Source organism: Protomyctophum parallelum, assembly GCF_964188405.1.
Source record: "Protomyctophum parallelum genome assembly, chromosome: 4".
Taxonomy (NCBI): domain Eukaryota; kingdom Metazoa; phylum Chordata; class Actinopteri; order Myctophiformes; family Myctophidae; genus Protomyctophum; species Protomyctophum parallelum.
Genome location: NC_139700.1, coordinates 48,689,587 through 48,717,377, shown reverse-complemented (window position 1 = coordinate 48,717,377; position 27,791 = coordinate 48,689,587). Strand labels below are relative to the sequence as shown.

At 43.4% G+C, this 27,791-nt stretch overlaps 2 protein-coding genes across 4 annotated transcripts in view; one reads left to right on the top strand and one right to left on the bottom strand.

Moving 5' to 3' along the window:
• bcl2l13 (BCL2 like 13) overlaps positions 1 to 23,430 on the bottom strand; it is a 48,965-nt gene extending 25,535 nt beyond the window's left edge. For all 3 annotated transcript variants that reach the window (XR_014569176.1, XR_014569177.1, XM_083763813.1), the window contains exons 1-6: positions 23,313 to 23,430; positions 20,077 to 20,269; positions 14,341 to 14,454; positions 12,670 to 12,826; positions 11,866 to 11,938; positions 9,902 to 10,030 (exon numbers count right to left, since the gene is read on the bottom strand). Coding sequence is in view for 1 of the 3 variants with exons in the window: in XM_083763813.1 (XP_083619939.1) it covers positions 9,902 to 10,030; positions 11,866 to 11,938; positions 12,670 to 12,826; positions 14,341 to 14,454; positions 20,077 to 20,203 (600 nt within the window). In the remaining 2 variants the exon portion in view is untranslated. The remainder of the gene's footprint in view (positions 1 to 9,901; positions 10,031 to 11,865; positions 11,939 to 12,669; positions 12,827 to 14,340; positions 14,455 to 20,076; positions 20,270 to 23,312) is intronic.
• A 2,287-nt stretch (positions 23,431 to 25,717) lies between these two features.
• On the top strand, positions 25,718 to 27,316 carry LOC310857240 (copine-3-like; the record flags this gene model as incomplete). Its single annotated transcript, XM_083762851.1, has 1 exon — positions 25,718 to 27,316. One exon carries the CDS (start codon positions 25,718 to 25,720, stop codon positions 27,314 to 27,316), a length of 1,599 nt encoding a protein of 532 aa, XP_083618977.1.
• Positions 27,317 to 27,791: the final 475 nt, after the last annotated feature.

The window sequence follows — 27,791 nt, the reverse complement described above, 5'->3', positions numbered from 1 at the left end:
TAAATAAAAGCCATGTAGACAAAAACTATAACTAAATATACTGACAATTGTCAACAAATAGAAACTAGACTAAAATGTTAGGAAGGGACTAGTGGACAAGAGATCCAGTATAAGTCATTTTACACTTGGTTGCATGCTGAAAATAGCCGATTTACAAGCTCACAACACACGACACGTTGTGAACTTGTAGATCGACTATTTTCAGCAAGTGTAAAAACAGTCATTACGACGGGCATCAACGCCCCACAAACATACATTTTAGTAGACTAAATCAGCCGTCGATTTAGTCGACTAAAATCTTATGATATTTAGTCGACTAAAACTAGACTTAACGCTAAAACATTCCTGGTGACTAAAATGTGACTGAAACTAAATGAAAACTATTGATCATATATAGTCTCTATGACTAAAACTAAAATCTGCTGCCAAAAACAACACTGATGTATATATGGCTGCGGAGTGCGGACCCTCCATCTACCCTCTAACCTAAACAGATTCTGTAGCAGGTAACCAGATAAAGAGAACATTTGTCAAGGTTTGAGATAGCTAGAAAAAATGAAATAGGACCATCCTATAGGATAAGGATAGGAAATAGGATACATGTTTAAACATTTTGGTGTTAGCATCATGTTATGCTTTAGCTATTGAAAAATAGCAGATCTACAAGCTCATAGCGCGCCACCGAGTGGCGCGATACGAGCTTGTAGGTCTGCTATTTTTGAAAAATCGAAGAACGACTTACATTTTTAGAATCTGATCTCAGGTCAGAATGGGTTAATCAGACCAGTGTGTGTCCAGTGGAAACCTCGTATGAATCTGATCTCAGGTCAGAATGGGTTAAACAGTTCTTCATTTTGCTAAGGACCCCCTGGAACCCCCCCCCCCCCCAAGGACACAGTGAGCTATAGGATATAACGAATGCACTGAGAAGGCGTGAAGTGAGTGTTGAGAGTGTGTGTGTGTGTGTGTGCGCGTGCACGCTCACGAAAACACTTCAGTGTTACGTAACTTCCACAGCATAAAAAGATGTTTGATGCCCACTTTTGTCATTTCAAATGTAGGCCATTTCCGTTGAACGCTCCCCCCCCCCCCCCCCTTACCAACCTACCCCCCCCTACCCCCCTCCCCCCACCCATGCTGGATTCATGAGACAGTGGCTTTTTGTTGTCGCCAAGTGAAGTGAATGTGAACATTGTGTCATCAAATTATCGTACTACGTTGTAACCGACAAAAAGGCCATTATCAGGACGACCTGACCCCATCAGTGAGTGAGATTGCATTGCGTGTGCGTGTAAGCGTGTGCGTGTATGTAAGCGTGTGTGTGTGTGTGTGTGTGTGTGTGTGCGCGCTTATGAGGGCCAGGATGACACCACAGTCTGAAGTACAGCAGAGGACAGGACACACTGTCCTACGGTGCAAAAGTGTCCTTTTACAAAACGAACTTATTGCTTATTGTCGTTTTGACAAAAAAGGTGAGCGGAAATTAAGGCTGTCCTTGTCCACTGTATTTACAATGTAAAAACTACAGTCCCTTATTGTTGCAGTGCTGTAATATTTAGAATAAAAGTATCCTGCACTGTAATCTGTACTACTATTTATAATAAAAGTATCCTGCACTGTAATCTGTACTACTATTTATAATAAAAGTATCCTGCACTGTAATCTGTTGTACCATTTAGAATAAAAGTATCCTGCACTGTAATCTGTTGTACCATTTAGAATAAAAGTATCCTGCACTGTAATCTGTTGTACCATTTAGAATAAAAGTATCCTGCACTGTAATCTGTTGTACTATTTAGAATAAAGGTATTGTGCACTGTAATCTGTTGTACTATTTAGAATAAAGGTATTGTGCACTGTAATCTGTGTGCTGAATGCCTGGATGTGGCTGTGGTGGTTAAACCAGAAACCAGTCAGGTTAGATTAGTCACGCACTTCGTCGAGTGCCGAACGACGGTGAAATTAGATCTCAAGGGTGCTTTCTTGCGGCCCACAAGTCCATCACAGCACAGCCTCTCCTGAGAGGCTGTGATGGACCCCGCAAAGACACAGATCAATGCTCCAACTCTATCCCTGTCTGAGCACATGCACTGTATACGACACCCCACACACAAACACACACACACACACACACATCACTGTAAAACAACAAACAAACTACTTATGCCCTATTGAAAAGATTCTCAAAAAATAGCCGATCTACAAGCTCACAAGCTGGAAGACCTGCTATTTTCATGCCAGCTCTGCTATTCCGTTTTGCCCCTTGCCCAAAATAAGGACACCAGATTGAGAAAGGGGTTATTAAGAAGACGTCCTACCTGTCCTGAACGTGGCTTATGCAAACAAACCCCCCGGTGTTTCCAAAGTCCAGCAGATAAAGATGGGGAGGTGGGAGAGGCGGGTTAGGGGCCAGAGAGGAGAAGTGTGCTCTGCAGTGCGTGCAGGCCAGCTGTCAAAACTAATATGAGATTTCCCCCGAGCTGCACAGGACCTCTCACACTGTCCACGCCCCCTTCTCTCTCTCTCTCTCTCTCTCTCGCTCTCTCTCTCGCCTTCCTTCCCTGTGGCCCTCCCTCCCTCTCTCCCTCCCTCCCTCCTAGCCAGCACCAGAGCCTTAGCCCTCTAACACCCGCATTAATTTCAACTTGCAAAAAATAGATTTCAACCTTACTACTACTTTGTACTACTAGGACTAAGACTAAAAAATGTTAAAAAAAATAAAAAAATAAAGTTTGATGAAAAATTTATAAAAATTATATAATAATATAATAAATTAATAATTTACATTTTGGGGATAACTTTCACAATAATGAATAAAACACGTTCTAGACATTCTAATGATCACAAAAAACATATATTACAATTATTTTACCTACTTTTATTTGGGTAAAGGTCAAAAGTCTTAGGTTAAAAAATGTTCAAAATTGCACAGAGTCCAGACATTTTTTATTTGTGTGAATTTCAGCCTCTGTGGGGGGTATTTATATGCAAATATCATGACCAATGGCATTGAAATGGCATTGCAATGAACATCACTGATGACGTTTAGGTGAAAAAAGAACAGAAAAAAAAGAATAATAATTTAGTAATTAAATAAAATAAAATTGTTGCTAAAAAGCAACGCTGGGTCTTAGAGGGTTAGATATAGACAGTCCAATGCCGGCTCTCCTACATAGACTTCTATTTTCAACAACCAACTGGGACAAGTCCTGGACCGGAAGTATAGGCAGAAATGCATTGGACTCAGGGCGGCAACAGCCCAGCTTTAATGATCTTAAATGCCTTTATTTTAGATTGTTTTGTAGTAATAGTTCAACATAAACATTAAAGAGACTTTAGTCGTTTACTGCACAATACTTTAAAGCAGTTGTCATGTTGCACACATGGCTTAAAATGGCTCTTGTTTGCGCCGCCCTCGTTGAAAACAATGTATTTCCAACTCCAGCTTGTCTCAGTTCAGGGCAGGCTGCATTATAACAGCACTCGAGCGCTCGGTTTCTGCCCCGTCAATGTCGTAACTCTTCTATTACATGGCTCTGGGTTTCTGCCCCGTCAATGTCGTAACTCTTCTATTACATGGCTCTGGGTTTCTGCCCCGTCAATGTCGTAACATGTTATGTAGACAGCACTATAATTGTATTGTATATAGTCATAGCACGCCATAGTACATATGTATAGCATAGTAGTGAATATGTATAGTTTATTATGTATAGTGTATGTATAGTTTCATCATATAGATATTCCACTGTTACCTTCTTAGCTTACGCATGTTTCATGATAAATGCTTTTATGTGATGTATTCCCATGCTTTTGTTCTTGCTTAAATGTAAGTCGCTCTGGATTAAGAGCGTCTGCTAAATGCCTAAATTGTAAATTGTAATTGTAAATTGTAACTCTTCTATTACATGGCTCTGGCCAGCACCAGAGCCATTCAGAGAGAGAGCCATTGAACACCTTCAACCGTCTCTTCCCAGGCTAATTTCCCTCTACACCAAATATCATCGCTGAAAATAGCTGATATAACAAAGCTCATAGTATGTCATAGTCTGGAAAAAAGGGAGCAGTAGCACTGCAGTAATTACATCCAAATATTTAATCTACTAGCGAAATGAGGTGATCTACAAGCGGAAACAGCAGTGCCAACGTGTAATGAAATGTTCAGTGATGAAATGTTCAGTGATGCTTGCGGAACTCGACTTCGTCTCGTTCCTGACCTCATCACTGCCGTGGTGATGATCACGTTAAACCACACCCTCTCGTGTAATATTGCTTAACTGAATCCACTTCATGCGTGTTGATGAAGCGTGCACGTGACGACACAGGAACCATATCAATTATCACTAACCTCACCACCAAGTTAAGGCAGAAAATCGGTTTTCTTTACAGAAATTAAGCTAACTTCCCAATGATCTGTAGGAACAGGGTTGTTGATGCTGTTTTTATGTCAGTTCTGGACTACGGTGATGTCATTTATAGAAATGCTGCCCTTACCACTCTTCTACCCCTAGATACAGTTTATCACTCAGCATTAAGGTTCATCACAGGTGAAAATTACAGCATTACACCATTGCACCCTTTATGTTAAAGTAGGTTGGTCTTCCCTCTCTGAGAGGAGAACCAGGCACTGGCACCAGTTCATCTTCAAAGCCATTGATGGAAAGCTACCATCATACATCACGTTGCTGTTAAAATGGAAAAGAAATACTCGCCAGACCCGTTCAAGTGAATGGCTTAAACTAGAGGTCCCATCCGTACAATCTGAACTAGGAAAGTCAGCTTTTTGCTTCGATGCCCCAACCACAAACATTGAAAATGAATATCCCAATATCCTATGGTCAATTTAACAACCTGCTTTTCAACCTCCCTACCTCAATATGTAACTGTTTTTAATTTATTGTCTATATAATAATGTCTTTGCCTTACATGAGGTTTTGTGTTTTATACCGGCATGTCTTTAACTGTTTTATATACTGTATGTAATCTCGTCAGCATTGAAAATGAGAGAGAACCTCAATTGCTCTTTCGAGAATAAATAAAGGTTTCAATCAATGTGACCTGCATACTGTAGCTTCTAAAACAGAAAGAAGCCAGCTCTCATTGTTGTCCTTTCATAATTTAATTTGCCTCGCAGGGAGCCAGGCAGGGAGGATGAACAGCGGATGCCATTCAGCTCAAATCAAGCTGAAGTTGTGTCTGTTGTTATTCGGGTCCCAGGAAGCCAAATTAAATTATGAAAGGACATTTAATTAGTTAGTTCTCCTAAATAAAAAGCCACTTCATTGTGGCAGTGTTTTCTCTACCTGTACTGTTTCAGACACGCTCCTAGATCTCTACTCTACATTACATCTCTCTGGCTCTGCCTGGCCTTATCCATCCTTCTAGATCTCTACTCTACATTACATCTCCCTGGCTCTGCCTGGCCTTATCCATCCTTCTAGATCTCTACTCTACATTACATCTCCCTGGCTCTGCCTGGCCTTATCCATCCTTCTAGATCTCTACTCTACATTACATCTCTCTGGCTCTGCCTGGCCTTATCCATCCTTCTAGATCTCTACTCTACATTACATCTCTCTGGCTCTGCCTGGCCTTATCCATCCTTCTAGATCTCTACTCTACATTACATCTCCCTGGCTCTGCCTGGCCTTATCCATCCTTCTAGATCTCTACTCTACATCTCTCTGGCTCTGCCTGGCCTTATCCATCCTTCTAGATCTCTACTCTACATTACATCTCTCTGGCTCTGCCTGGCCTTATCCATCCTTCTAGATCTCTACTCTACATTACATCTCTCTGGCTCTGCCTGGCCTTATCCATCCTTCTAGATCTCTACTCTACATTACATCTCTCTGGCTCTGCCTGGCCTTATCCATCCTTCTAGATCTCTACTCTACATTACATCTCTCTGGCTCTGCCTGGCCTTATCCATCCTTCTAGATCTCTACTCTACATCTCTCTGGCTCTGCCTGGCCTTATCCATCCTTCTAGATCTCTACTCTACATTACATCTCTCTGGCTCTGCCTGGCCTTATCCATCCTTCTAGATCTCTACTCTACATTACATCTCTCTGGCTCTGCCTGGCCTTATCCATCCTTCTAGATCTCTACTCTACATTACATCTCTCTGGCTCTGCCTGGCCTTATCCATCCTTCTAGATCTCTACTCTACATTACATCTCTCTGGCTCTGCCTGGCCTTATCCATCCTTCCTATCACCAAACTCCTTCTCTGTCCCTCCCCCTAGAGTTGTTCCGACCACCCTCAAGTACAGTACTCTACTACTCTGTACTCAGAACCGGCCCCGATACTTTAACCGGAGTAACTAAAACATCCATTTGACACTATAGGCTGAACGAATGCAACGGGAGCAAGTCAAAAACAGCCGATCTACAAGCATAAATGACAACTGACAAGTCGGTCAAAAAGGGGGTAAAATAAGTGGTTACTCAACAAAAATAATGTACTCGTATCGGTACGGTACTCGGATTTGGCGAGTATTCAAAATTGAGTACTTGTATTCGTACTCTGTCTGAAAAACTCTCTACCTCCCCCTCCTTTTCCCTTAGTGGCCGAACGGTTTGCGGAGCGATCTTGATATCGGAAGGTCGCTAGTTCGTATCCCCGGACCGGCACGTTAAAATTACAACCGCTGAAGTGCCCTTGAGCAAGGCATTGAACCCCTACCATGAAATGTTCTATGAGCAGGGCCAGGAGGGCCTGGCTGTAAACAAGTTCTTGAGCTTAGTCCAGTTACCCTGGGTAAACATAGTACCTTTCCTTTCCTTAGTCCAGTTACCCTGGGTAAACATAGTACCTTTCCTTTCCTTTTTTCCCTGTTCTCCTCCACCGCCCTCCTGCTAGCCTCTCTGCCCCTCCCCTCCTGTTAGCCTCTCTGCCCCTCTTTCCTTCATCTGCGGTGACAGAAGAGTCACCCCCAGTGAGGGTTGGCCTCATTCAGAGCCGCAGGACACCGCCTGCCTGCTCGCGGTGTTCACGTCAGCAGCGAGCAACGCACCACGTGACCACACTGTGACCTGGTTCACGGGGAGATGTCTGTCTGGTCGTGACGCAGCAAGCGGCGCGCTGCTCTACAACGTGAGAGAGATCCCCCAGAGGGCTGAAATCAGCAGCACTCTGCTCTACAACGTGAGAGAGAGAGATCCCCCCAGAGGGCTGAAATCCTCACCCAAAGAATGAATAAAGAAATAATATATGCCACGTGTGACAACACAAGAATTGTGCATTGGTCGTAGTAGTATTAAACCATTTTAGACGGGAACCACTTCCGTTTATATAGCATTATGTTATACTTTAGCTATTGAAAAATAGCAGATCTACAAGCTCATAGCGCGGCACTCGGTGCCGCGCTATGAGCTTGTAGCCTGTAGGTCTGCTATTTTTGAAAACTCGTGACAATGCGGCGCAAATCTTTGAATAATATATTCTTTCAGAGCAAACGTTTTTAAGTCAAAGCTTTGCTTCTGGGGGGAAGAGGGGGGGTCGGGGGTCCCTGGAACAACATATTTTCAGATGAGGGACAGCGGCCAATTACATATAGTTTTGGGGGTCCTTGACATGAAATAGTTTGAGAACCACTGACATAGAATGAAAACATAGGGTTCTCAGAAACCTGTCAGGATGTAGAAGGCATTTGTAGAATCGTCCTCCGGTCTAAAATGGGTTAACTCATAAAGACACTGTAAATAACAGCATGACAGGGTTATGTTTGTTTTGTTTTCGTATGAATAAAAACATCTGAAAATATTACACGCATGGACCAACCTGGCATCCATGATATTTTGGACATGCTTATCAAAGATTCAAAAAGCTAAAGTTGTTGAGCTAAAGTTTCTTTGTATATTTAAGTTATTTGTTATATCTACGCTGTGCACATTTTGTTCACTAAACCTAAACGTAAAACAAGTCTGAAATAAATGTCAGAGCTGATATTGACATGTAAATATGAAATATAAATGCATAAACATGTAGCTAGGTGTAATGTTAGTTACAGTCCAAGCCTGTTTTCTCAACTCTGTTTCTCTGCAAGACATTACTCTATAAGCCATATCTCCAAAACTGAACAACCAAAAATGTCAATTTGAAGCTATGATTCCCTGCTTTCATATGACATGAAAAAACGAAAAAGAAATAAAAGAAATCAATGACTTAGCCTCGGACAGAAACAGTCACAAATAGTGGGAAGGTAAGCCACCCCCCCCCCACACACACACACACCCCCTTTACACTGCAGTGTAAAGTTGCATGTTAAATAATAAGTAGGTTTATTGCAGTTTCTTGTCTAGAAACGGTAACCAGATACGTTTGACCATTCAGCAGCTCATTCATTCAGCCTTTGGTGACATGCTTGGGAGTTTGCGCATTAATTTTAACAGCACTTGTCAAGGAGGATACATGGTAAATGGTAAATGGTGCATTTATATATCTCCTTTATCCAAGGTGCTTTACATATAGATTGTGCATTACATTCACACATTCACACACCGATTGCGGCGGAAGCCATGCAAGGTACCAACCAGCACATCGGGAGCAATCTTGCGTTCAGTGTCTTTGCCCAAGGACACTTCGAGGATACAACTTCCCTGAAACCAGTGACACACGTCACTTGTGGCAGGGGATCCAAGCCATCACAGGCCCCACAGGTCTGGGACAGAACTCAGTACTCAGAGAGACTGTGCGGAACAGTTACAGACATTTTTAACCCATTCTGACCTGAGATCAGATTCTAAAAATGTCTTCTACATCCTGACAGTTTTCTGAAAAAGCTATGTTTCTATGTCAGTCGTTCTTCGATTTAAAAAAAAATAGCAGACCTACAAGCTCGTAGCGCGCCACTCGGTGGCGCGCTATGAGCTTGTAGATCTGCTATTTTTCAATAGCTAAAGCATAACATAATGCTAACACCAAAAGGGGTTCCCACCCAGAATGGGTTTTTAACACATCCCTGCATCAGGCATGTTGTCCTGAAATGCCTCAAATCTGCCACCATCATTACAGTTTCCAAAGAAGTGCCCCGGCCCGTATATTGGCCTAAATGACTATCGCTCCATAGCACAAGAACTAGGGCTGAATAGTGGAGTGTTGGTGTTTGGTGCACGTCCTATTCAGAGCGTGATTGTTGTAGATTAGGTTAAGCAGTATAGCTGTCCCACCTCAGCATGTAAATTCAAACCACTCAATGTCGCCCCCATCTGACCTGAACTGCACATTACATCATCTAGTTAGTATGAAATTACATTTCATGTCAAGCTGACAATAGTTGCATCTCAGGGAAATAATAAAGAAATGACACCCATGTGAAGTGAGGGGCGCCAATATATTAAAGTCTAACTCATGTTGATTAGATGATGGTGATGTAAAACAAACGGTGCAAACATTAAACATTAAACGCCATTAACATTAAAGAGACAATATGACGTAATGAGTCACATTATGACGTACATTTTCCCTTCATTGTCAATGGTGTTTACAAAACAAACATTGACCTAAAGACAAACATTAAACCTGTATATAGGACAGGTCAAAAACAGGTCAGGTCAAAAACAAACACATTTCAGTGCTATATAAACTGGCACCATCAAGTGATTTAGTCCAACAGAAGTGGTCTGTTATTGGCAGCTATTAACAGCACTCTGCTGCCCCCAACTGGCCATACAGTATACTGTACTTCATCCAGTAAGCTCTGGCCTAGTCTCTCGGCTCACAGACTTGCAAATTCAAAGGAAAAGAGGGCGCCGTTTTATGCCGATGGGTTCTTAGATTGGCTCCTCTAGCCAGAACCCACCTCACCCCTGTTCTTAGAACCCACTAGCTTTAAGCAACGCATCTATTCCAAACAAAGCAACGAAGCCAGGCAGTAACACAAAGCAGTGAACTAACTCACCCATCCTCCTTGCTGGATGATGTAGTCGGCCTCTGTCTCCTCCAGGAAGCGAACACCCAGCGGTACCAGGGCGCCCAGGGACTGGCCCTCTGCGTGCAGTTCCTGCATCACCACCAGGGGCACCAGCACCTGGAGGGAGGGAGGAGAGAGTGGGAGACACGGGGAGCTGAACAGAGGACAGCAGTGGTTTTCAGATAGCAAAGACAATCATTTATATTTATACACTGTTCAGCCCTAAATCAGATTCAGGAGACAAGCAAGGTGTTGCGTCTCAGGATCAGAATAACTTTGTTATTTCCCCATACATCACACACACACACACACACACACACACACACACACACACACACACACACACACACACACACACACACACACACACACACACACACACACACACACACACACACACACACACACACACACACACACACACACACACACACACACACACACAGTCAAGTGGCTCCGCGAAACAAACAGCCGATCAGGCAAGCTCACATGCAGGCAGCTACGACGACAGCGTAGCTTGCTCGTTAGCTGTCACTCGTTAATCTGTTCCACCTGTGTATTCTCAGAAGCGCATTGAAGTGGGCACAGGGCTAAAGCAGAACCTCCATCACTGTGACCGTTTAGCTTAAACAATGATGAGACTCATCAGAGTTCACTGCTTTTTGGCAATAGGCTATGTGATGCTAGAGAGCATGTGCTAATGTATCATGGCTGCGGTTCCCCCCCTCAGCGATCATGCTGGTGTGTGTGTGTGTGTGTGTGTGTGTGTGTGTGAATGAATGAATGAATGAATGAATGAATGAATGAATGAATGAATGAATGAATGAATTTTTATTTTCGTGTCTTGTCATTAAGACCCATCCCTTACGGGATTATAAGACACCAACAACATAAATAAACAATATCACGTTTCACTTCCCACACAGAATTTACACAAAGTATTTGATCAAAACAAAAACAGAAATAAGCATTATCATAAAATAAAATAAAATACATCACATATAAGTTTTCTTTGTCCGTATGTCCCAAGCTTTCTCTATATATTCTGCTAATGCAAATATCTTTTGTTCGAAAATCCATCGCAGTCGCTCTGCATCACTTAACCACATCAGATCTATATTTTTACATCTGTTAAATAACTTTTGACGTAGCTCATGATACAACGGGCAATAGAAAAGAAAATGGAACTCATTCTCAATATCATTTATATCACAGTAGGTGCAAATACGTTCTTCTTCTGTAACTCCTCTATACCTCCCAGTCTCAAGGTGCAAGGGCAAGATCCCAGAACGAAGTTGGGCACATAGGGATCTTTGTCTTTTGGATAATGGGGCACAGACGTACTTTTCACTAGCGTAACAGCTTTTTATCGTAACAAATGTTCTCAACTTTGGTTTGTACAATATGTCCTGTGACCATTTGTTCTGAAATAAACTATAAAGTGTGTCTTTAACCATGGAGATGTTTACAACCCTGTTATTTAGAAAACTGTCATGTAACCCAGTTCGTACAAGAGTGTCCTCTATTGCACTTGCCCATGCACCTTTTACTGATACATCCCAGTTGAAAATCTTCCTAGCAACTCTGTTCTCTGGCATTCTGATTAGTCGGTTCCATAAGGCCATCATGCTGCCTCTCCACCTTATCTCACACGGCTCCCAACCCATGTCTCCTGTTATTGCTAATACAGGCGTAAATTTGTGCACTCCTAAAAAGTACCGTATGGCTCTATTCTGAACCATTTGTCCCTTCATATTCATGTTTGAGCCCCATATTCCCGCCATATAATCCATGACAGGGCAGACACACGTGTGAAACAGTTTGGAGTAGGCAGCATATCCCAAATCACCCAGCTGTTTAGTTTTGGCTATTATGCCACCTAGGACCTAGGGTGTGTGTGTGTGTGTGTGTGTGTGTGTGTGTGTGTGTGTGTGTGTGTGTGTAGGTCTCACCTGGTTCCAGCCCCCCGGTGTGTGTGTTGAGGCGTCCAGACATGCGTCTCTGAAGGTTGGGTAGTCCAGAGGACTGGAAAACACACCAACGATCAAACCATTACTAATTACACTATTTTTGGCAACATTTGCCAAAAATAGCCGATACAAGCTCAAAATGCATCGCAACTGGACACATTCTTAGAGCTTGTAGCGGGGCCTATGACCTGGTTCACCGGGAGATCTACCACGTGAGAGAATACAAAAATCTATTCTGTCCCTCAGGAATTGTGCATTGGTCAGTAGTATTAACTCATAAAGACACTGTAATTAATAGCATGACAGGGTTCTGTTTGTTTTGTTGGACATTGATTACAACCTGGTTGGGAAAGATTTCCTCATATTTTGCCATTGGATATTTGAGTGCATTGTGGTTTGTTTTGCACTGCTGATGTGTTTTTGTATAAACTATAAACTCTAAAAGATTACGTTCCAGCTCCAACCTACTAACTGAAAGGTTTTGTTCCAATCTGTGAAATGTTAACCCATTTAGACCTGAGAAAAGATTCTACAAATGTCGTCTAAATCCTGACAGTTTTCTGAAAAACCCCATGTTTCTATGTCAGTCGTTCTCGAATATTTTCATGTCAAGGACCCCAAAGATATCTGTATTTGGCCGCCGAGTGCCGACCCCATCTGAAAATATGTTTTTCCAGGGATTTACCAGAAGCCACATGTTACACGTGTTTGCGCACCGAAAACATCAAATCTAAAAAGCTCAAAAGGAGGCGTCAAGCTGTGGCACTGTTGGAGCAGAACACTGACCCGTTGAGGAGAGACCGTACAACCGTAGCCAGGTACGAGCCCAGGTCTCGGGACACCCCGTCTCCCATGGCGCCGAGACAGTCTTCGATGGAGTTCTCCGGGTCGACCGGGTGGAACACGGGCGACGTATGCCTGTCGAAGCCTGTGCTGGAGAACGCTGAGGAGGAACAGACATGAACATCCATTTACAATTTAGGCATTTAGCAGACGCTCTTAATCCAGAGCGATTTACATTAACCCATTTTGGGACGGGAACCCCTTTTGGTGTTAGCATTATGTTATGCTTTAGCTATTGAAAAATAGCAGATCTACAAGCTCATAGGTCTGCTATTTTTGAAAAATCGAATAACGACTGACATAGAAACATAGTTTTTTCAGAAAACTGTCATTTTCAAACAGACATTTTTAGAATCTGATCTCAGGTCAGAATGGGTTAAGCAATAACAAAAATGCATGGCAATACATCACATATATAAAAAGTAGTTATCATGAAACATGCGTAAGCTAAGAACGTAACAGTGAAGTATCTATATAATGAAACTATATATATATTTAAACTATACATACAACACTATACAATACATGTAATATAAAGTGCTATGACTACATAAAAATGCAATTCTAGTGCTGTCTACGTAACATGCTACAAGTCTGTATAAAATGCTATCTAAGTCTACATAAAGTGCTATCCTCTTAGTGTGGGACAATTATATTTGAGGATTTATTATTCACACGGCAGCAAGAGTTAAGGAGAATAGAATAATAGGTTGCAGAAATTGGAGAAAGACTGCAACCGATCTAGTCATAATTATTTACACTATTAACATCGTTGTTATAACAACTTACAAATTAGGCATTTAGCAGACGCGGCTGCCGGCTATACATTATACAAAAAGTATAAATCTAAGTTTTAAGTAGTTGCAGACGATTTAATCGATTCTAACAATGTGTAGCGCAGTGGCGGGTATTGCGTTCAAAAAGGTGTGTTGATTTCCATGTTTCGCTGACTGTCACCAATGTGCACCCTGCTCCATATTCATATGGTTATGCATATGTACGTCGTACGGAATGGCAGAACTGTAGATATAGACCAAATGTGAGTCTCCAGTTAACCTGGATGTCAAGGACATGTCAAGGACCCCCAAGATCATATGTAATTTCACCATCTGTGCAAGTGTTTACAATTCCCAGCAAATAAACAAAACTACGTAACTACTCAACGACACAAAGCCTGCTAGACCTTAAGGTAAAAGTCTATTCTCGAAGCTGGGAAGCGTCTCAGGTCCCTAGCTTCTCTAAAATGCATTATTTTAGTCATTAAATAAAATGAATCCAACCAGATCGACGCAGGCAAAACCCGTAAATGCCGTAGTAGAAAGGATTACTCTTGGCGTTGGCGGTCCGGTACATTGCTGTATTGAAATGGCTCAAAGTGCATTTTAGAGAGAAGCTGGGGACCTGAGACGCTTCCCAGCTTCGAGAATAGACTTTTACCGTAAGGTCCATCAGGCTTTGTTTCGGTGAGTATAGTTACGTCGTTTTGTTTATTTGCTGGGAATTGTAAACACTCGCACGGGAGTGAGAAAAATGCTAGAGGGCTGCGGAAGGCACTTCCACAGGGCGTCAGTGAGAGAGTCGCTGTAAGCCCTGGACCAGGGCTAGTTCACTTACAGGCAGAGATGTCATCTTCCAGTTTCCTCAGTTCCTCTTCTATCTGCCCCCTCAGTGCCTTGTTCCTCTCCCTCTCGCCGTCTCCTCCCCCCCCAGACGACGGGGAGTCTCCTCCTGAAAGAGATAAACAGATAAACTACGTCAGCCAAGCGGCCCCGGTCACATTTTCTGTGGTTGAAAAAGATACCTCTCTGTTAAATTAAAATGACCATGCAAGTATACACAAAGCACAACTACAGCATGAAGGCCCAGAGGTCTTATATCACTGCCAACTGAGCAAAGTTACAACCAAGTTATCTTGTGGAATGAAGCGTTTTGGTCTTAGTGGACACTTTGCCATTGAATCAGTTCATCAATATGAAAGCAGAATTAGCAACAACGCTCAAAGCTGGCCATTCATTATCAATGGCATTTAATGTTTGTGTTGGGACAAGCGCTCAAAGCTGGACATTCAATGTCTGTGTTAGGGCAATGTTTGCGTTAGGACAAACCCTGAAAGATGGACATAGGAGGGGTTAGCGCCCCTTAATAACTTAGCATATCACATTCTGGGGGGGGGGGGGGGGGGGGCACAGCGTGGCGCATGGCCCTGGAAGCTGACTGACCACCCCAAGACAGTGCTATTCATTATTCTAAACTACGATTGTCCAGGCAGTCATTGGGCATTTAATTTCCTTTAATGTATGTTCAATTAAACTTTAAAGATGGAGTGCCACAATTGTTGTATTTTTCCAGTTTTTGATGTGTCTATGAGGTGACAGTACTTCATTAGACACCCTGGAGTCGTTTTTATGTGCAATGGTGTATTAACTTTGTATTTAGGGTTTCTTCCTGGAGGCTGAACCCTTGACAGTCAAACGGGCCAATGAAATGAACAGTAATATAGTGACATCACACTATCAGCCCCTCCCCTAAACCCCTTTATCATACAACTACAGCTGTGGGTGGTGATCCACCATTCAGGTGGATCACCACCCATCACCACCCACCAGGCAAACCAGGCATACTTAATGAACTAGTGGGCGCGCCCACATAAAAACAGCATTTTAACAAATACTGTACACTTTAAAAAAATATATATATACCTCCTTATATAACAATAAGACCTGATGATCATGTTTTAGGGTGGGAAAAAAATCACGGCACTCCATCTTTAACCCATTCTGACCGGGCACCCATTTTGGTGTCAGCATCATTTATGCTTTTGCTATTGAAAAATAGCAGATCTACAAGCTCGTATCGCGCCACCGAGTGGCGCGATACGAGCTTGTAGGTCTGCTATTTTTTGAAAAATCGAAGAACGACTGACATTTTTAGAATCTGATCTCAGGTCAGAATGGGTTCGTCAGACCAGCGTGTGTCCAGTGGAAACCTCGTATGAATCTGATCTCAGGTCAGAATGGGTTAACAGGAATGGAGCAACTAAAGTAGATCTAGTGCGTCATACGTCATGCCCAGCCCCTTCATAAGTCAGTGCCACACTTCAGCCCACCACAGCGGACAGCCAGCCCCACTGCCGTCCCTCACACATTCAACTCTCACTCATGGAGGATCTGTGTTGCTTTTCCCAGGCGGGTGCTGTTTCAGCAGTCAGTTCAGTCCGGACCTGTGCCTCTCTCTCTCTCTCTCTCTCTCTCTCTCTCTCTCTCTTTGCACTGGGCTCATGGGGCGTGTGAGTGAGTAATCCTGTGGTTGATTACACATGACAGGAGCTGTCAGAACCCGGAGTGGGCCAAGCGGAAAGCAGAGGGATCAGAGCCACTTCTCTCTCTCTCTCTCTCTCCCCCCATCCCATCCCATCCCATCCCATCCCATCCCATCCCTGGCGTGGCCACAGAGAGGAGGGGGGGGGGGATACAGGAAATAAAGAGGAGTACTTTTTCTCTCTCTCTCGTTACTGAAAATGCCTGAGGGCCTTGTCACGTCCTGTTACACTAGGGAAGGAATGGACCATATGGGGACGACTAACGCATTTAGAGACCTGAGGAGGATTCTACAAATGCCTTCTGAAATCCTGACGGTTTTCTGAAATCTTTCTAATTATGTCAGTGGTGCTCAAACTATTTAATGTCAAGGACCCCAAAAATTATCTGTATTTGGCCTCCGACCCCCATCTGAAAATATGTTGTTCCAGGGACCCTCCTCCCAGAAGCAAAGATTTGAGTTAAAAAATATTCGCTCTGAAAGAATTCCAAAATCCGCGCCACATTTTTTTCAAAAATAGCAGACCTACAAGCTCGTACAAGTGCCGCGCTATGAGCTTGTAAATCTGCTATTGTTCAATAGCTAAAGTAGAACAGAATGCTTAAAACACCAAAAGGGGTTCCCGCCCCCAAAATGGACTAATATAACCAACACACTGACCAACATTTACTATTAATTTTATTTTTTTCTATGGATTTCAGTTTCACAGTCCATTTTCAACATCCTAAAGAACATTTTAATGAGCTATACGGTCAGTACCACTTCCAATTAACACATCAGCCATGGTATGGACTTTTGGAGCATTCCTCCAAATGCAATCACACATGTCTAACTTACAGTTACAGTTTTGAAGCCCTTTCGTGGCCAAGGTTTTCGTGCCCAAGAACCTGGAGGCGCATCAATGTCTCTTGAAACAAAAAAGCGCACTTTATCCTGGCCTGACCTGACCTGACCTGACCCTGTGCTCCACGTTGTCTGTCTCTCTCTGATTACGACAGCATCATTAGATTAGCAAGAATAGGAAGTCGAAAAGTCCCACTAACTGGCCCTAAGCCGGGCCTGTGTATGATCTGTTGTATGATCTGAACATACCAAAACCACAACAACCAAATTGCTTTGGACATTGATATACAGTAGTACATGTCTGATATACAGTAGTACATGATGAGTAGTACAGTAGGACATTGATATACAGTAGTACTAGTACTGTACATGTCAGAAATGTTGTCTCAAGGGCAGCATACATTCACGACAGGCAAGGGAGTCATCACTTAACCCCTTTAGACCTGAGCTCGATTCTACTAAATATCTTCTAAAATCCTTTTTCTGAAAAAAATAGAAAGAAAACGATTTCAGGTCAAGGAGCCCCAAAAATATATGTAATTGGCCGCCGACCTGCATCTCAAAATATGTTGTTCCAGGAACCCCCCCCAGAAGCAAAGATTTGAGTTAAAATGTTCACTCTGTAAATATATTCAAAGTTTTGAGGCACATTTTCACGATTTAAAAAAAATAGCAGACCTACAAGCTCATATAAGCTATGAGCTTGTAGATATGCTATTTTTCAATAGCTAAAGTATATAACCATAACGCTTTAAAACACCAAAAGGTGTCCCTGCCCAGAATGGGATAAGGCCGTTTGACACATGAAGCCTTTGACACATATGACCTGGCATTGTTATGACTGTAAGCACCGGCTATTACACAACTGTCAATGACAGGACTTACATATGACTCATGTGACCACCGCGCTCTGACTTGAGGTGTGTTACCCGTGCAATCATATCATATAAATAACGGTAATTGGTCGCACACACCAAGACTGCGTTTCAGTGATTTATTCTTGCATTTAGGAGACAAATGTTTCGGCTAAGGCTGGATAGACTAAACGTTTGTCTCCTGTCCAAAATGCAAGAATAAATGACTGAAATGCAGTCTTGGTGTGTGCGACCCATTACCGTTACTTATACGATAGGATTTATACATGATCTTGAGCACTGTCTGTTCAGTTTGTTACATATCTTTCATGTTGCAACAGCTACACTAACCCAGTGGTCCAGGGTCAACAGCTACACTAACCCAGTGGTCCAGGGTCAACAGCTACACTAACCCAGTGGTCCAGGGTCAACAGCTACACTAACCCAGTGGTCCAGGGTCAACAGCTACACTAACCCAGTGGTCCAGGGTCAACAGCTACACTAACCCAGTGGTCCAGGGTCAACAGCTACACTAACCCAGTGGTCCGGGGTCAACAGCTACACTAACCCAGTGGTCCAGGGTCAACAGCTACACTAACCCAGTGGTCCAGGGTCAACAGCTACACTAACCCAGTGGTCCGGGGTCAACAGCTACACTAACCCAGTGGTCCAGGGTCAACAGCTACACTAACCCAGTGGTCCAGGGTCAACAGCTACACTAACCCAGTGGTCCAGGGTCAACAGCTACACTAACCCAGTGGTCCAGGGTCAACAGCTACACTAACCCAGTGGTCCAGGGTCAACAGCTACACTAACCCAGTGGTCCAGGGTCAACAGCTACACTAACCCAGTGGTCCAGGGTCAACAGCTACACTAACCCAGTGGTCCAGGGTCAACAGCTACACTAACCCAGTGGTCCAGGGTCAACAGCTACACTAACCCAGTGGTCCAGGGTCAACAGCTACACTAACCCAGTGGTCCAGGGTCAACAGCTACACTAACCCAGTGGTCCAGGGTCAACAGCTACACTAACCCAGTGGTCCAGGGTCAACAGCTACACTAACCCAGTGGTCCAGGGTCCCCAGATGACAGTGAAGTGACAATTTAACTTAAAGATCTTTTAATTTTAATCACCACAAAAACTGCTCAAACATTGGCCAAATTGCTAAATATTATAAAAAGAGAAAAAAACATTTAGAAAACAGCCGATCTATAAGCTCACTTGTAGTAAGTGCTTTAAGATAGAGAATAAAAGCAAAAATAAAACAAGGAAGTTACTACGAAACAGAAAAAGGTCTATACAATCAAGACAGCCAATAATACAAACAAGGAAGAGTGTGTGTGTGTGTGTGTGTGTGTGTGTGTGTGTGTGTGTGTGTGTGTGTGTGTGTGTGTGTGTGTGTGTGTGTGTGTGTGTGTGTGTGTGTGTGTGTGTGTGTGTGTCAACTGTCTACTAGATACACTTGACTCAGACTAGTATTTTCCATTTCACTTCAGGTTTAGATCTAAACTAGAGCTAGAGCCTCGACAAATATATCTGCCATTATTTGACTTTTTGTGTTAAATATCAGAATGTTCTCAAATAGAACATTAAATCAATTATTTTTCACATTTGTTTCATATTAATAATAAAAAATAAACAATCTGGATCGGCCCCAAATGTATGGCATCGGTCGGTGCTCTAGTCTAAATCCAAAGTAGCCATAATAAAATAAAATAAAAGTGGATTGAAAGGGAATAATTTCTGAAATCAGTCTTTCCTCTCACCTGATGCCTGTAACCTGTAGGCAGGCAGGAGACCCAGGTAGTTGAGGACTCACCTTGTCCTGCAGCCTGTAGGCAGGTAGGAGACCCAGGTAGTTGAGGACTCACCTTGTCCTGCAGCCTGTAACCTGTAGGCAGGTAGGAGACCCAGGTAGTTGAGGACTCACCTTGTCCTGCCTGTAACCTGTAGGCAGGTAGGAGACCAAGGTAGTTGAGGACTCACCTTGTCCTGCCTGTAACCTGTAGGCAGGTAGGAGACCCAGGTAGTTGAGGACTCACCTTGTCCTGCCTGTAACCTGTAGGCAGGTAGGAGACCCAGGTAGTTGAGGACTCACCTTGTCCTGCAGCCTGTAACCTGTAGGCAGGTAGGAGACCCAGGTAGTTGAGGACTCACCTTGTCCTGCAGCCTGTAACCTGTAGGCAGGTAGGAAACCCAGGTAGTTGAGGACTCACCTTGTCCTGCAGCCTGTAACCTGTAGGCAGGCAGCAGACCCAGGTAGTTGAGGACTCACCTTGTCCTGCAGCCTGTAACCTGTAGGCAGGCAGCAGACCCAGGTAGTTGAGGACTCACCTTGTCCTGCAGCCTGTAACCTGTAGGCAGGCAGGAGACCCAGGTAGTTGAGGACGATGTACTTGGTCTCATAGAGGAAGCCCTCCGGCACAGCGCTGGTGGTGGTCGTGGAGCCCAAGGCAGCCATTGAGCAGATGTGTGTTCAGTCTCTCAGGCACATAGGTGGTTACAATCTAAGATGGACAAGTCTCACCTAAAAGAAGAAGAATGGAAAGAATATCAGATGTGTGTTCAGTCTCTCAGGCATATAAGTGTAGTTACAATCTAAGATGGACAAGTCTCACCTAAAAAGAAGTAGAATAGAAAGAATATCAGCAATGAGGAAAAATAACAGTGGCCATCATTAGCTGGAGGTGAATAAGGCTCTACTCTAGTCTCCTACTAGCTCTTGTCCATAGCTCTAATGCGTTGCATTTAGAGCTATGTTACTGTCAACTACCGGAGCTCGCATGAACGCAGACCAGCCTCTCGTCTTTAACGTAAATAAAAATAACATTTTTGCTTGCTCACTTAGAGCTATGGACCAGAGCTAGTCTCATAGTCCTACCCCAATAATAATTCAGAGTAATCATCCCAACTGTTGCTCATGTGGCCTAAAAAGCCGTCATCGATAACACCTACATGCTTTTGCTGTCTGGCGCGCCTCTTATCTCTCTCTGGCAGGGTAGACGGAGCTTCTTTGTTGCCATTTTGTCAGGTTTTCTCTCCTTCTCTCTCTCTCTACTTTTGTTAACTCACTTCTGAATCAAATATCCATTTTTATGTCGTCTCCAATCGTGTCAGACTTCTAAACATGTGTTGGGTTAGATTAGATGGATCGGTCTAATAATAATTACAATTTAGAATTTACAATTTAGGCATTTAGCAGACGCTCTTAATCCAGAGCGACTTACATTAAGCCTAGATTAATTAGCCTAGATAGATCCATGCATAACATTATCTGTGCTCATTGCTTTAGTTATAAAACAATTACGTTCAAAAGACACCATTTTCATTGTGTATCAGAATAGTCCACTCCTTACCTTAAAGGAGAATTCCATGCTAGAAGGCTTTCTTACCTTTATTTGTAGTCGTTACGTCCCCACCAAAGAGGTCCAGGTGTTATTTTGTGCAAAAGTGCATTATTGGCAATTTCCCCTAATATAAGCCCTCAATGGGGGTTGGGTTTTTGTGCTAATTCGCTTATTTCCATCTAAATAAGTAGTAAAGTGTGCCACTTGGGAAGGGATACTATTTACATTATGAAGAGATGACATATACAAAGAATATTGATTTTTGAGTGATGGAAATGAGCGAATTAGCATAACACCCCATAGCCCCATTCAATTCAATGCAATTCATTGAGGGCTTATGGTAGAGGAAATAGCCAATAATGCGCTTTTGCACAAAATAACACCTGGACCTCTTTGGTGGGGACGTGACAACTACAAATAAAGGTAAGAAAGCCTTCTAGCATGGAATTCTCCTTTAACCTAAAAGGTTGGAGCCATGGGGGAGAAGGTTAAATAAACAATAAACGTTGTTTATGTTCTTTCTTGGAATAAACACTGTGCCCCAGTGAGTCAATAGGACGCCTCCTATAACCCGTAGGAACCCAAACTTGCAGTACATTTGATTGATGTCTGTCATAAGCTACTGATGTTGTAAGTCATATCTTCATAACAATCATTGCTAGAGTAGAGATAGTTTGTTCACTAACCATCTCTATATCCATCTCTCCAGATCTTTATAGTAAACAGAAAATACATTGTCAGGTCAGAAAAATATTTAAAAAGTAAAATAAAATAACAATCATACAGGATGATAGTACATAAAGGAATTGGAAAAGGAGCGGACACAATCCAGTCGATCTGGAACGCATAAAATTGAAGATTTTAAATGGGGGTGCCGGGATGGGTTCCCCGACTTCCCTCTCCTGATTGGATGAAATTGGTGACCCACCTGAAAATGTATATATATATTTTTTGAGTGGTGCAACCACTCCAAGGAACAGCAATGTCCGTGTTCGTTCACCTGTGTGTCTATGTGTTGGTTAATGAGCACCAGTATATGACTATGAGTACCAGTAGGGGCGCTGTTGTGCCAGAAACAGAGAGAGGGATAGTGCTGCACTGTTGCCTGCTAATGAGAGGGGGAGGGAGAGAGAGAGAGAGAGAGAGGGGGGGAGGGGAGTTGCACCACTCAGTTCACACGGGTGTGATTTTTATATTAAAGACAGCAGCAGAACCTTGTAACTTTAACTAGGATTACTGTGTGAGGTGGTGTGGGGGGGGACATCTGGGCAGTTAAACAACACCAACGTCCTCTCTAAAACAGTGGTTCCCAAAGTCAGGGTCCGGGGACCCCCAGGGGACGTCCTTGAGAGTTCCAGGGGGTAGCCTACCCAGTCAAATGATATAGCTTGGAACCAAATGGACCCTTATGGGTCTGTAACTCTGAGAGTGTAGACAAATTGGGGGTCCCAGAGATAGAAATTCCATTAAATGGGGGGTCTGTACTCTGTAGGCTGCCTAATGCATGTCAAACTGGGGGGTCCTTGAAATTAAACGGGTCGATAATCACTGTTATAGAACCTGGGGGGGTCCCTGGCATGTCTTTTTCAAATGGGGGGTCTGCGGGCTCATTATAGTGTCGATTTGGGGGTCCTTGACATGAAAAGGTTAATGGGAACCACTGGTCTAAAACTAAAGGACATTGGGGTTTTTTTGTTGTTTTTTCTTCAACAATGTATTTATAGATTTATCTTTTTTCACACAAATGACAATAGACAACATGACAAATGACAACAGATACAAATGTACACAAAAAAAACAAAAACATCAATGACAAGACAATTACTCATACAAAAGATAACAAAAAAGAAAAAAGAGAAACAACAGCACTATACCAGCACTTCAGCTTCTTCCATTAAATGTGACAAATGATTGTCCTTATATCGTATAAAACGACCCCCACACCTCCACCAGAAACATCTAAAGGACATTGTTCTTCTGCCTGGGCCAACAACATGGCTAGTATATAGTTAGCGAGCAGCAGTTAGCAACACTACACAGACACCACACCTCCTCCTCTGTTCATTGTACAGCACGCTGCATGCATGGTGGCACACACACGGTGACTGAGAAGGACACTTATACAAGAAAAGTTACACCTAATACACGTAACGCCGGTGTAACTTTACACTTTACACATTGTTATGAAGCACATAGAGGCAGCGTTTATCTAATATCTCTTACCCTACTTGTCCTGGAGGGCAGTGTGTTCTGCTTGCTGGTGATAAATGTGCAGTTGTCAGATATATAATAGAACACGGTGTGCTCATGTGCTGCTGTTGCTTTGGTCCCACAATACAACTCTCTTCTTCTTCTCCTTTGGATGTTTGTTGAGACTGAGGGAAGCGTTACATGGCTGCCACCTCCTGGGGGTTATATAAAGGTGCAATACTCCCCCTTTTCCCCTCATGTATCTTTTCCCTTTTTGCTTCCTATATGATGAATTCCTGTTCTGTACTTTAGCTACATATATAGAAATGTCTATTTGTATGTCTCTAAATGTTTTGATGAATTGAACAATGTGGACCCTGTTGTAAACAAGTGTAATGCTTAATTGGGTCGTCCACTCACAGTTAACAGTCTTTGTATTGAGTTTGTGCTTGAAATGTACTGTAAATTCTGCAAACTGTTAATAAATATTTCAATCAATCAATCAACACTCAATAGCCGTCTAATAGTATAGATCATCTAATAGAGTTACGACATTGAGGGGGCAGAAATCGATCGCTCGAGCACAATGTTTGTGTTTACACAAACATTGTGTTTACATAGACATTGTGTTTACAGTACACAAACATTTTGTTTACACAGACATTGTGTTTACACAAACATTGTGTTTACAAAGACACAATGTTTGTGTAAACACAATGAAAAGGTTTTAATGTTTAAATGTTTTACACAGTGTTAACACAATGTTTGCGTTTACTCGAACCCTCAAATCTGGCCATAGGAGCGCTCCTCAACAACCATAAAAACAACATTGAATGACTTGAATGCAGCCTGAACTGAGACAAGCTGGAGTTGGAAATACATTGTTTTCAACGAGGACGGCGCAAACAAGAGCTATTTTAAGTCATGTGTGCAACATGACATCTGTTTTAAAGTATTGCACAGTAACAACTAAAGACTCTTTAATGTTTATGTTGTACTATTACTACAAAACAATCTAAAATAAAGGGGTTTAAGTATAAGATCATTAAAGCTGGGCTCAGGCCCGGCGCCACGAGGGGGCCAAGGGGGTCTTTGCCCCCCTAAATCAACCTCTTTGCCCCCTTAGATCAAATAGTTATAGACAAAACAATGGTACATTTCCAGGCATTCAATTAAATTCCATTGCTTGAAAGCCCTCTATAGATATGCAAATGTGGCGCATTGTCTTCATGTCCAATACCTGCCCCCGATTGCCCCCTCTGTCATTTCATCCTGGCGCCGGGCCTGGCTGGGCTGTTGCCCTGTGTCCAATGCATTTCTGCCTACTTCCGGACCAGGACTTGGCCAGTTGGTTGTCCCCATTTCCCAATAGAAGTCTATGTAGGAGAGCCGCCATTGGACTGAAGCCCCATGAAGTGACCGCAGTTTGCGTAACTCTGTCTATATCTAAGGCTCTGCTGATGATGAAGCATTATATTAGTGGACTTGACCTCTCTCACCTTTATATTTAGGCTTGTGAGCGAAGAGAGTCATGTACTGTAGCACAGACACAGTCAATAAGGTTCTCAAACAATTACATGTGGACCCCCAACTTGGTCTGATTATGTATTAATTCACAGAATCCCATCTGAAAAGATTTCGTAAGAATAAGATTTGTGTTGTAAAAAAAACCTTTTTAAAATGTGTCATTCAGTGTTGTTTTTGGCAGCACATTTTGATTTTAGTGTTTGTCGTAGTCTCTTGAATAGTTTTAATTTAGTTTTTAGTCACATTTTAGTCACCTGGATTGCTTTATAGTGTTAGTCTAGTTTTAGTTGACTAAATATCATACGATTTTAGTCGACTAAATCTAGAGTTGATGTAGTCGAACAAAATGTGTTTAGGCGGGCCTTGATGGCGTCGTAATGACAGTTTCTTTTCACTTGTTGAAAATAGCCGATCTACAAGCCCACAACGCGGCTATGGAGATAGCTGTTGTTGGAGATCCCTGTTGCCACTGAAAACAGGGATACAGTAGCAGCATGCCCATATATTGAAATTATATATATATATATATGTGTCAGTCCCTCCACTCAGATGTATGCCCATATATGGAGAGCCCATGATGACATCATGGGCTCTCCATATCCGTATGTATGCCCATATATGGGCATGGCCACCATATGATTATTTACATTCACATGTGATTGGATCGGATTGTGATTCACATGTTACATCATGCCTCGTCATGGCCAGACTGGGTAACACTTAAACTGTATTCTGGTCTGTTTAGCAGGTTGTTTTAGATTGAGCAGCTTGCATGTGCATAAAGCACAGTCACCGACTAACAACAAACCTAAAGCAACGTATACCCATACATTACCAACCTAGACAACCTTACCATGGCTTCTACAGGTGGCGCACAAGTACTGCATGAAGGTTGGGGGTCCAATCATTGTATGAACGAGGTGGAGCTAACCATCTCCTGTGAGAATCTTTTGGACAAGGACAACCTGTCCATGTCTGACCCCCTGTGTATCCTGTACATGCAGTACATGGATCAATCAGGGACGTCCCAGTGGCATGAGGTCGGACGTACAGAAATGATCCTGAATTGTCTCAATCCAAAGTTTGCGAAGAAGATTGTCGTGGACTATTACTTTGAGAACGTGCAGAAGCTCATGTTCTGCATGTACGACGTAGACGACGACACCGACGACCTGCGAAATCAAGACTTCCTGGGACAGCTGGAATGTAACCTGGGACAGATCGTGTCCTGCAAGAGGCTGACCCGACCTCTGTCGCTGAGGAACAATAAGCCTGCGGGCCGTGGAACCATCACGATATGTGCCGACGAGATGGCCGACAACACGGTGGCCAATTTTATAGTACATGCCAGAGACTTAGACAACAAGTATATGTGGTGGTCAGACCCATTCCTGGAGATCTACAAGAAGTCTGAAACTAGATGGCAGCTGGCTCACAGGACAGAGGTGGTGAAGAACAACCTGAATCCAGTATGGAGACCCTTCGCGGTCCGCCTGCAGTCTCTCTGTGACGGAGACGTGGAGAAGCCGATAAAGGTGATATGTTACGACCATCGTGAATCCGGCTCCCATGCACTGATCGGAGAGTTCGAGACCACGGTCTCGCGCATGCAAGTGGGAACACAGCTATCCCCGGTCGAGTTCCAATGTATCAACTCGAAAAAGTCGCAAAAGAAGACAAGTTATAAAAACTCCGGGGTGATCTGTGTCAAACAGTGCCAGGTGGTGAAGGCTTATACCTTCCTGGATTACATCATGGGCGGCTGTCAGCTCCACTTCAACATCGCCGTGGATTTCACAGCCTCCAACGGGGACCCCAGGAGCCCCCAGTCTCTCCACTACATCAACCCCGAGGGCTTTAATGAGTACCTGTCGGCGCTCTGGGGCGTGGGCAGTGTCATCCAGGACTACGACAGGAACAAGATGTTTCCTTCCTTTGGATTCGGAGCCCAGATCCCTCCTCAGTGGCAGGTTTCCCCCATATTTCCTATCAATTTCAACGCATCAAATCCATTCTGTGTCGGCATAGAAGGAGTGGTGACCGCCTACCAGCAGTGCCTGCCCCAGGTGAGGCTCTACGGTCCGACCAACTTTGCCCCGGTCATCGACCACGTCGCCTCCTTCGCTAGACAAGCCTTGCGGCAGAACGCTGCCTCTCAATACTTCGTCCTGCTCATCCTCACCGACGGCGTGATCACGGACATGGATAAGACGCGCACCGCCATAGTGGAAGCCTCTCGTCTGCCCATGTCGGTCATTATCGTCGGGGTGGGCAACGCAGACTTCAGCGCCATGGAGTTCCTCGACAGTGACGACCAGATCCTGCGTTCACAGAGGGGCGACGCCGCGGCGCGAGACATTGTCCAGTTTGTGCCCTTCAGACAGTTCCGAGGGGACAGGGTGGCTCTGGCTCGGAGTGTACTCGCAGAGTTGCCCGACCAAGTTTCCTCCTTCTTCAATTCATTCAACCTGAAGCCCCCTAATGAACCCAGCTCCTCTACTCCCTCTTAGGTGTGTTGTTGGTGAGCATTCTGTTGCATTTTAAGGTAGTGCTGTTATGGTGCGTGTCAAAGTAGAACCCAAATGCAGGCAACACAGGCAAGGTACTTTGCAAGAGTTTAATAATGACAAAACCTAAGGGGAAGGCTTACATAAAGTGAAGCAGGCAGGACAAAAAACATAAATCCATAGGCAGGTCAAAAGGCAAACAAAGGAGAAAGTCGTATCAAAGTCCAAAAAATAAGCAGAAGATCAAACCTGAGGAACACTGGGGAAAGATCTACTGAAAAGCAGGAGTCCAGAAAACACAACATTAGGTTATACTCTAGCAAAGAATGAGCAGAATGAGTCCAGTCTTATAGGTGGAGGCTTGATAGGGGAAGATGGCACAGGTGCAGTGAGAAGGGAACAAATGGACTGATGAGACAGGTGTGTGTAGAAGCAATGGGAGAGGGGAGTGGCCAAAGTGGAAAGATGGACAGGCAGG